At 40.1% G+C, this 10,979-nt stretch overlaps 1 protein-coding gene across 1 annotated transcript in view; it reads right to left on the minus strand.

Moving 5' to 3' along the window:
- LOC107575444 (ras GTPase-activating-like protein IQGAP3) overlaps positions 1–10,979 on the minus strand; it is a gene marked incomplete at its 5' end in the record, with an annotated part of 35,840 nt that overhangs the window by 17,665 nt on the left and 7,196 nt on the right. The window contains 8 exons of the mRNA XM_016261821.1: positions 185–362; positions 1,596–1,766; positions 3,784–3,926; positions 5,177–5,344; positions 8,076–8,166; positions 9,624–9,787; positions 9,873–9,988; positions 10,714–10,879. Coding sequence (XP_016117307.1) covers positions 185–362; positions 1,596–1,766; positions 3,784–3,926; positions 5,177–5,344; positions 8,076–8,166; positions 9,624–9,787; positions 9,873–9,988; positions 10,714–10,879 — 1,197 coding nt within the window. The remainder of the gene's footprint in view (positions 1–184; positions 363–1,595; positions 1,767–3,783; positions 3,927–5,176; positions 5,345–8,075; positions 8,167–9,623; positions 9,788–9,872; positions 9,989–10,713; positions 10,880–10,979) is intronic.

The raw sequence follows: 10,979 nt of genomic DNA on the forward strand, positions 1-10,979 counted from the left end.
AATGACCCAAAACACAACTTTAAACACCTTTTAGAATAAAAAGTTTAAAAATATATTTTAAAAACGCACTTTTTGCGTTTTGCGTTGACCGCGATAATATCAAGATAATATCGTTACATCCCTAATGTGAATGCATTTTAAAAGCTATATTCTGGCACAGGTATATGAATGCATTCTATCAAGCTGTCGAGTGTGTTTCTGTACTGGATCTCGTGGCGCAGCGCGGCGGTGAAGAGCTGCAGCAGCAGGAAGGCCTCTCTGCAGTCTGAGCCGTAGTTGAAGAGCGTGAAGATCACCGTTTCCATGAAGCTGGTGCTTTTATTCTGAGGCATCAGGAAGATCAGCTGAGCCAGATACAGCGGCTAAAAATCATTAGGATATTAAGTAAAGATCGTGTTCCATTAAGTTTTGATATATTTACGGTAGGACATTTACAAAATATCTTCATGTTTGATTAGTAATATGCATTGCTAAGAACTTCATTTGAACAACTTTAAAGATGATTTTCTCAATATTTAGATTTTTTTGCACCCTCAGATTCCAGATTTTCAAAATGTTGTCCGATCCTAACAAACCATACATCAATGGAAAGCTTCTTTATTCAGCTTTCAGATGATGCATAAATCTCAATTTCGAAAAGTTGACCCTTAAGTCTGGTTTTGTGCTCCATGGTCACATATGTTGTCGTCGAAACAAAACCGCAGCAGCAATGGAGGAGGAAAAACAAACACATCCTGCCCTATTTTCAGCAAAGGCAAGTGTTTGGAAAATATTATATTACCGGTAATTATTGATCTTTTGTTGTGAAGTGTAAACTATTTCTGATTTATTAGGAAGGTAATAGTTAATAGGAAACACTGATTTCTTGAGTCAGGACTACACGTACTATAGACTCTTGTGTTGTATCAAAATACTGGTGAGTTTGATGTCTAGTGTGCACAAAAAAATGTATAAAATTGTGACTAAAAATCGATTGTGACCCCAAGAATCAATATGAACTGAATCGTGAGGCACTGTAAGAATCCCACCCCTATAAAATGTATATACATAAAGCTGCAGTAACTTTTTTTGTGTTCACAATTTACAAAATTTATAAGCAAGTGCATCATGAATCCATTTTCCAAACCGTGTTTTCGGCTTATCCTGAATCACTGTGGTACACCTAGGGTTGCGAAACGGTGGAAAGTTTCCAGTAAATTTCGGAAACATTCCAGGATTTTTTTTTTAATATTCCAGGGATTTTTGGAAAGTTTTCGGAAACTTACCGAATATTTTCCACCCCTTTGCAACCCTAGGTACACCTATATTAAGTGTTTATATTCAGACTGGTTCTGGTAGGAACCGCTGCAGTGTAGCCCAGTAACTGCGTGATTCGTCATAGACAAACAAACATAGTTCTTCCTCAAGATGCACGCAGTTCTGTTTATTAACTGCTAGAGCGTCAAAAGTTACGGACTGCAGCTTTAACTAATAATATAATATAAACGTTAACATCAAGATTTACCGTGAAGCTGCTTTGAAACAATGCGTTTTGTGAAGTAAACAACTAAAACTAAAGTTTTGTGTGTGCATGTTGATGCACAGGTGAGTCTCACCTGGATGGTGATGACGGCAGGCAGCTGAGTGTTCAGGAAGTGCAAGCGCTCGGCGAGCGTCTGTCGCAGCAGGAACCCTCGCATGCGCGCCTGCAGCTGCAGCACTAGCGGCTCACTGGCCTTCCACTGCACACCTCTGCTGTGAGCCGCAGTCACGCTACTGCACACGGCCTGCAGGGGGCGGCAGAAAACACATCCACACAGTCACCTCTGGGGCCAGTTGATCAAAAAGTTTAATCTGGATCAGAATGATCAGGGGTTTTTTGCTATGCAGGATCAGGTAACCCATCTTACATTTGTGCAAAATTGGATTGGATCACCCCGATCCAGATACACACTTTTCTAGATTTCCAAATCTGGATTACTAGTGCTCTACGGAGCCCCTAAAGGGACATGCTGATTAAGCCAATGTTTTGCATTCTAGTTTTGCAGTGCATTTACACAAATAACTACTTCTGACTGGTCCATCTCTGATTGCGCCAATGGGGATTTGTGGATATAAACCAGGATTAGGCCATAGCTCAATTAGGACATTTAAAGGGCACCTATTATGCAAAATTCACTTTTGCAAGGTGTTTGGACATAAATGTGTGTTGGCAGTGTGTCTATAATGATAAAAATTCACCCACTCCTTTTTTTTAAAATCCCCATAAATAATAAGCAGTGTCTCCCAATGGCCTATTTTTAGCATTGGTGCTAATGTGACGTCACATTAGCCACAGGCCCCGCCCACGAATGTTGACAGACACTGAGCGAGTTCACAGCGAGTTGTACACAGTCCGCCATTGCTGCACTGACGAGAATGTCTCCCAAGCGTTTCAGGCGTTCTGTTGCTGGATGTATTAATCCACATCGCTCTCTCCATTTACCCCCGAAATCTCAGCCGCTGAAGACGAGGTGGACTCATTTTGTTTTCGAAGAGAATGCTCCCTCAACTCTACAGAAATTCATTTATGTCTGCGTGAATCATTTTCCACCGGACTGCTTTGTGAATGAGGGTCAGTATAAAGCAGGTTTTGCACAAAAGTTGCTCCTGAAGGATGGAGCAGTGCCAACTGTTCGTGATCCAGCTAACGTTACGCCATCTAGAAGAAGTATCATCACGCGTCTGTTTTCCAAAGTGCCTTCTTGGCACTCTGTAAGACTAATAATGCTGCTAAAGCTACCATTGTCTCTGTTTTCACTGATGCTGGCTTCACGTGCTGCCAGCGATGATCGTGAATAGGAATGTGGTAGTTAAAAATTGCAAATGAAAGCAATGAGCACCATGAGACCAGCTTTGTTGTTATTTTTAATAGCGCCGTGCTCCCCGTCTGTGTAATTCATAAATAATCTGGCAGGGTGCAGAATTCGGCACGACACCGTTTCGAACATATATGGCTGAAAACCGCTACTAGCAGACATTTTCAGTGCGTGAGAGAGTGGCATGCTGGTGCATGAGCTCTAGAAGCTCCGCCCTCTTCTGAAAGGGGAGGCGGGAGCACCAGCTCGTTTGCATTTAAAGGGACAAACACAAAAAACGACGCGTTTTGGCTCATACCCTAAAAATGGCAATTTCAACAAGCTATAAAAAATGATCTGTAGGGCATTTTGAGCTAAAACTTCACATACACACTCTGGGGACATCAGAGACTTATTTTACATCTTGTAAAAAGGGGCATAATAGGTCATCTTTAAGTCATTTTTATAAACGTGCCTTAGAAAAAAACATCAGTGGTGTGCATCTTGAGACAAAACAAAGGCACTGACATATTTTAAGATCAGTCTGTGCAAGTTTCTTTCAGTTTAAACAGCTCAGACTTACATTTTAGTCTGAGACTAGGCTTAAGCCTCCTCTGTGAAACCGGGGGTACATGTTACAAATGCTGTATTTTTTTGGATAGTTTTATAAAATTTTTGGTCCTGAAATCCACCGTTCTGCCGGGATCAGAACAATCCAGTTTTTTTGGATCAAAACTATACCAATCTTACGAAAACGTTTTGAGCAACACAAACTGAAGATTTAATCCAGATCAAAACCAAGATTGGATTTCGTGATCTGATCGTCAGTTTTATTTTGAACAACCCATTTTTAAGATTTGATCCAATCCGATGGCCAAAATCCGATTGGATTAACTTTAAACAACTGGCCCCTGGATGTCAGATTCAGCATGTTTTGCTGGTTCAGGTGTGTGTGTGTGTGTCTCACCTGTATCTCCTCGTGCATCAGGAAGGTGCTGTTCTGGACGAAGCCTTGAGGTCTTTCCCAGGTGCCCTCCAGCTTCTGCAGATGAAAGAAATAAGAGCTGCTCTCCGGCAGCTTCGTCCTCATCCACGGGCTTCTGTTATCCCCTGCTCAACATACAAACACACGCTTAAACATCACGGGGATCATACAGGACGAGTTTCAGTATGAATCACACAGATATAGTCAGCATTGCAGACTTATGAATTAAAAACAAGGATAATATTCCCGTGCTGTGTGTGTGTTGAAGTCAGCATGTTCTCTACATGCAACAAGTAACTGCATTTACTACCAAATGTAGAAGCTCAAAGAGTGCAAGTGTAAAATAAATAGCATTAAACTTATAATTTCTGCCACCAAACCCTACACTCATGATCGTCAGGTTTTCTGGGACCATATTAAAGGGGTCATATGACGATGCTAAAAAACACATCATGTTGTGTATTTGGTGTAATGCAGTGTTTAGTAGTTTAAGGTTAAAAAAAAAAACATTATTTTCCACACACTGTACATTATTGTGGCTCCTCTCTGCCCTGTCTTTCTGAAACGTGTCGATTTTTACAAAGCTCATCGGTCTGAAAAGCGAGGTGTGCTCTGATTGGCCAGCTATCCAGTGTGCTGTGATTGGCCGAATACCTCAAGCGTTTGATGAAATGTTACGCCCCTTACCATATTTGGAAACATACAGCGTCTCCACGACAACAATAGTACAGCGAGAATAAAAGCTACGCCTTCGCGTACACATTTGGGCGGAGTTATGCAAATCATCGCGTTTAAACGAGGCGTTTTAGGAGGGCGTGGACGAGTCTTAACTTTCAGAAAGAATATCTCTTTGGGTTTGAGACTTTAATTTTCGCAACTTTACGGCTCTTATACGTGAGCCTGCAGCACAAAAGCAGTGTTAAGTCGCTGGGGGATATTTGTAGCAATAGCCAACAATACATTGTATGGGTCACAATTATACATTTCTCTTTTATGCCAAAAATCATTAGGATATTAAGTAAAGATCATGTTCCATGAAGATATTTTGTAAATCTCCTACCGTAAATATATCAAAACTTAATGTTTGATTAGTAAGATGCATTGCTAAGAACTTCATTTGAACAACTTTAAAGATGATTTTCTCAATATTTCGATTTTTTTGCACCCTCAGATTCCAGATTTTCAAATATTGTCCGATCCTAACAAACCATACATCAATGGAAAGTTTATTTATTCAGCTTTCAAAATTCCCCATTTCAAAAAATTGACCCCGTTTCAAAAAAGATCCCTGTACGTTACACACTGAATGCAGCAGTTAGTTGGGTCCAGCTGTGTAACAGAGCTCTAGTTGTGTGTGTGTTTGTGTTGGACCGACCCTCCAGTGTTTTGGCGCGGAGCAGGGCGGTCAGCTCCGTCTGATACCCATCAGCACATCCGGACACCACGCTCCGCAGCGCCACCTCTGGCAGACGCAGAACACGCAACGTCTGAGACGCTCGGCCCTCTTTAACAGCCTGATTGACCGCCGCCAGACCCAGACACACTGTACAGCACACACACACACACACACACACACACACACACACAGAGTTAGCATTTGTTTCCTTGTGAGGATTGAAAATGATGTGATAAACTCTTACAATCTAAAGCGGCAGGGCACGTAACAAGTACGCTTTAAGGCGAGACACTACAGGTTATTAAGGGAAAAACAAAAAAACTTCACACTTATCCAGCTTCTGAAAAGTTAAAAATGTTTAAATATGCAAATAAGACCATATCTGGTTAAATATGCTCTAATTTGCATACACTGAACATTGCCAGATTCAAAATTCCAGTTTGATTTTACTGAAATATTAGAGTTTAAGATTTTTCCAGAGAGGATTCTAGATTTCTCTTTTTATTACTCCATAAATCAGAAAATACTGTCAACAGACAGAAAACAAACATTTTCACCACGGTAGTAAAATGTTGTACAAATCAGTGTCAACGATTTATGAACAAAACCCTCAATAAAAGCCTTTGGAATATAAAGAGGAATAAAACTGCAGTTTGGTGCATGTAAGAACAAAAAGATATGGATTGGAATTGAAACAGATTAAGTGCAATAACAAAAATACACTTAAACGTGTATTTTGGATATTTTCTTTTCACTAGTATGCAGACAGACATGTTATGGAAGCAAAATAGATCTAAATCGACCAGTGCATAAAAAGCAATGGTACTGCCTCTAGTGTCTTGCCTTGAATTAATAATTTTTTCTTCTTCTATCCATCAGAAACCCTTGCAGTTATACTATGCGTGCCTAGCGTATCATGTGTGTTTGTGTGCGTTCACTCACTCTTCAGCGCTTTCTGAGTGTCCTGATTGGCCAGTCTCACAGCTTCCTGAATGTCAGCCAACCAGAGCTCAGCTCCCGGATCACGGCTCAGCTACACAAGAAAACATCCTCATTCATGTTCAGAATGGAAACGAGAGCATCCCCAAATACAGAGCGAGACTGCAACCTATTATTCAGGATTCAGGTACAATCAAATTTAACACATTTAAAGACGCACTCTGGATTTGTTTTAATTTTTTTTATAAATATGCATGTATGTAACTGCACACAAATTATGACCAGTATTTTAACATTTACAATTTCTGAACCAAAGCTTAATGAAATAGTTCTCATTTTCTGTCTAGTCCTCTCTCTAATCTGACTAATTAGATGTTATATCTCAATGTTAGTAATGTGATTTATTTCATGTTTTAAGAATAGGTCAGATCAGAATGTTACTCGTTTAGTAGGGTATCGGTTTTTTCGATACCGGTGCCAAATCGATACTTTTAAAACGATTCCGGTGCCTTGAACCGATACTTATTAAAAAATAATTAAATAAAAATTCCCCCAAAAATTATGGATTGGCCATTAACACTATAAGCACATGATGTCTGTGCTGTAACCGAGTAAACAGAACATAGAAACGTTTTGAATGAGAAAACAAAGACAATAAACACTCGACTGCCACAATATAGTTTATCGGTGTTATTCAAGCCATCTGGTATTTTCATAATAATTAAGTATATTTATAATCCATTGCTAATCGATGTATTCTTTTTAAAGTAGCCTATGGAACATATTTTCTGCCTCGTTCTGTGACAAGAAGCCTCATCAGATCACAGAAGGAAGCATCTGACTGGTGTTGTGGAGTTAAAAAGGTTATAATGTTCTCTTTAGGTTTAGAAATGTGAACACAAGGGAGGTTTAGATTTAGGCGTTTTAATTTAAGCATGTTTAGCTTAGTTAACGGAAGGCATCAGAGCAAGTGTAATTACTGCATTCACGCGCTCCTCGTATGCTCTCGTTTCCCCGAGTTGTGCTTTTAAGTCGGAATGTGGAAACAACATGCGCCACCTCTGGCAGACGCAGAACACGCAACGTCTGAGACGCTCGGCCCTCTTTAACAGCCTGATTGACCGCCGCCAGACCCAGACACACTGTACAGCACACACACACACACACACACACACACACACACACACAGAGTTAGCATTTGTTTCCTTGTGAGGATTGAAAATGATGTGATAAACTCTTACAATCTAAAGCGGCAGGGCACGTAACAAGTACGCTTTAAGGCGAGACACTACAGGTTATTAAGGGAAAAACAAAAAAACTTCACACTTATCCAGCTTCTGAAAAGTTAAAAATGTTTAAATATGCAAATAAGACCATATCTGGTTAAATATGCTCTAATTTGCATACACTGAACATTGCCAGATTCAAAATTCCAGTTTGATTTTACTGAAATATTAGAGTTTAAGATTTTTCCAGAGAGGATTCTAGATTTCTCTTTTTATTACTCCATAAATCAGAAAATACTGTCAACAGACAGAAAACAAACATTTTCACCACGGTAGTAAAATGTTGTACAAATCAGTGTCAACGATTTATGAACAAAACCCTCAATAAAAGCCTTTGGAATATAAAGAGGAATAAAACTGCAGTTTGGTGCATGTAAGAACAAAAAGATATGGATTGGAATTGAAACAGATTAAGTGCAATAACAAAAATACACTTAAACGTGTATTTTGGATATTTTCTTTTCACTAGTATGCAGACAGACATGTTATGGAAGCAAAATAGATCTAAATCGACCAGTGCATAAAAAGCAATGGTACTGCCTCTAGTGTCTTGCCTTGAATTAATAATTTTTTCTTCTTCTATCCATCAGAAACCCTTGCAGTTATACTATGCGTGTCTAGCGTATCATGTGTGTTTGTGTGCGTTCACTCACTCTTCAGCGCTTTCTGAGTGTCCTGATTGGCCAGTCTCACAGCTTCCTGAATGTCAGCCAACCAGAGCTCAGCTCCCGGATCACGGCTCAGCTACACAAGAAAACATCCTCATTCATGTTCAGAATGGAAACGAGAGCATCCCCAAATACAGAGCGAGACTGCAACCTATTATTCAGGATTCAGGTACAATCAAATTTAACACATTTAAAGACGCACTCTGGATTTGTTTTAATTTTTTTTATAAATATGCATGTATGTAACTGCACACAAATTATGACCAGTATTTTAACATTTACAATTTCTGAACCAAAGCTTAATGAAATAGTTCTCATTTTCTGTCTAGTCCTCTCTCTAATCTGACTAATTAGATGTTATATCTCAATGTTAGTAATGTGATTTATTTCATGTTTTAAGAATAGGTCAGATCAGAATGTTACTCGTTTAGTAGGGTATCGGTTTTTTCGATACCGGTGCCAAATCGATACTTTTAAAACGATTCCGGTGCCTTGAACCGATACTTATTAAAAAATAATTAAATAAAAATTCCCCCAAAAATTATGGATTGGCCATTAACACTATAAGCACATGATGTCTGTGCTGTAACCGAGTAAACAGAACATAGAAACGTTTTGAATGAGAAAACAAAGACAATAAACACTCGACTGCCACAATATAGTTTATCGGTGTTATTCAAGCCATCTGGTATTTTCATAATAATTAAGTATATTTATAATCCATTGCTAATCGATGTATTCTTTTTAAAGTAGCCTATGGAACATATTTTCTGCCTCGTTCTGTGACAAGAAGCCTCATCAGATCACAGAAGGAAGCATCTGACTGGTGTTGTGGAGTTAAAAAGGTTATAATGTTCTCTTTAGGTTTAGAAATGTGAACACAAGGGAGGTTTAGATTTAGGCGTTTTAATTTAAGCATGTTTAGCTTAGTTAACGGAAGGCATCAGAGCAAGTGTAATTACTGCATTCACGCGCTCCTCGTATGCTCTCGTTTCCCCGAGTTGTGCTTTTAAGTCGGAATGTGGAAACAACATGCACACTCGCGTTACTACAAAGATGTGTTGGATCTGTATTATTAGAGCTTTCCGACTTGAGCTCACGTGCGTTTTCTCAGTCGGGAAATTATTTTTCACGTGCGGTGCCGGTGATGATGATGCTTACGTCCGTTTCGGAGAACCAGAGGACTAATATTTCAATCGAGCGCTCAGGGATGGCATCTGCGGTCTGATTCGGTTCTAGTACATACCGGTTACATAGGTGCCATATTAGTACCCCGGTACCCAACACTATTGTTTAGACAGCATTTTTATTCAGAAACATGCCTTGCAGGACTTCTGACTGTCAGTATGACTTCATTAAATTGACATCTGCTCTGATACGAGTTATTTGTGCAGAAGCACAACACTAAGTAACTTGCATATAAAGAGAAAGTCTTATAGTGCAGCTTTATGAATGAATGACTGAACAACAGAAGGCTCAGGTCTCAATGCTGATGCAGTGCAGTAAACCAGCAGTGATTAATGAAGGTGTTACCTCAGCCTTGTGTCGTTTGGCTCGGGTCAGCACATCATGGTAGCGTCTGGCGTTGAGCGGGAAGATGTCCTGCAGGCCGCTGGAGGCCAGCATCAGCGCCGAGAGCGTCTTCTGAGGATCGCTGCGGCTCAGAGCCTGATTGATCAGACCGATGGTGAGAATCTCTGCGGAGATCAACAGTCAGACCATCACTAATGCTGCTGACTAATTATTATAATCACTTTAAAATCACATTTGTGATGAACTGACGTTCATGTTCCTCGTGAGCAGCCGAGTTGACGGCGTTCAGTCCCGTCTGCAGATCGTTCCAGCTGAGAAGAGCTTTACCTGCCCTCCTCTTCAGCTCACACAGCTGCTCGAAATACCTACACACACACGGTTTGACATATGAAATAATCATCACATTTTTTTAAATGGAACAGTTTATTGAATCTTTAGACAAAATAAATATAAAAAAAAATACATGTTGTGTCATATTTGCTCTATCAGGCTTTTATGGCTCATCTAGTCCGATATAGTGAGAATATGAAGCTCAATTTTATTCAGAGACTCAAACTGTCAAAAATATACAGCAGATACTGACATAAAATGTTCTAAACATCAGTGGTCGCTCTATTTCTCCAATAATCTGTCTCAGTAAGATGAGATTGAAATGCTCCAAACATATAATGCAGTGATTGAGAGCTGAAGAAATAAAGGCTCCTCCTCAGAAGATGTGAGATGTTCTGGAGGCTTGTGAAGATCATTCCTCTGCTGAGGAACAGTGAAAGTAAAGCTTCTGGAAACAAACGCTCCTCAAAAGATCCTGAGGATCAGATTTGAGACTCTAAAACATGATTGATGGAGAATCAAGTAAAGCTGAGCTGCTTCAGTCCAGTAAGAGTTCATCTGGAGATATTACTGACGTTATTCTGACCTTTACTTGATCAAAATCAGTCAAGATTTGACACGAGAAGCTCCAGCTGAAGCTGGACATTTGTACAGTTACACTAAAAGAGCTTTGACTGGATAAAACACCAAACTCTCAATCAGAGACAGAAGGCGTGCAGGAGATCGAGTGAAACAGGTTTTGATGAGTGAGTGGTCAGACCTCTGCATCAGACTGTCATCGATGTCGGCGAGTCCAGCTGCAGGACTGAGCAGTGTAGCACTGAACGCACCGAAGTCTTGAACCTCCACGGCCTGATTAACCAGAGCCACCGCAGACAACATCTCCACCGCAACAAACAACTCCTCCTGCTGCAGCTCCCCCTGCATACACACACACGCATGCACACACACACACACACAGTGAGTGTGTGTGTGAGAGAGAGTGAGTGAGAGTGTGTGTGAGAGAGTGTGTGTGTGTGAGAGAGA

This window comes from Sinocyclocheilus grahami, unplaced genomic scaffold (genome assembly GCF_001515645.1).
Source record: "Sinocyclocheilus grahami isolate Dianchi unplaced genomic scaffold, SAMN03320097.WGS_v1.1 scaffold2644.1, whole genome shotgun sequence".
NCBI classification, from domain to species: Eukaryota; Metazoa; Chordata; class Actinopteri; order Cypriniformes; family Cyprinidae; genus Sinocyclocheilus; species Sinocyclocheilus grahami.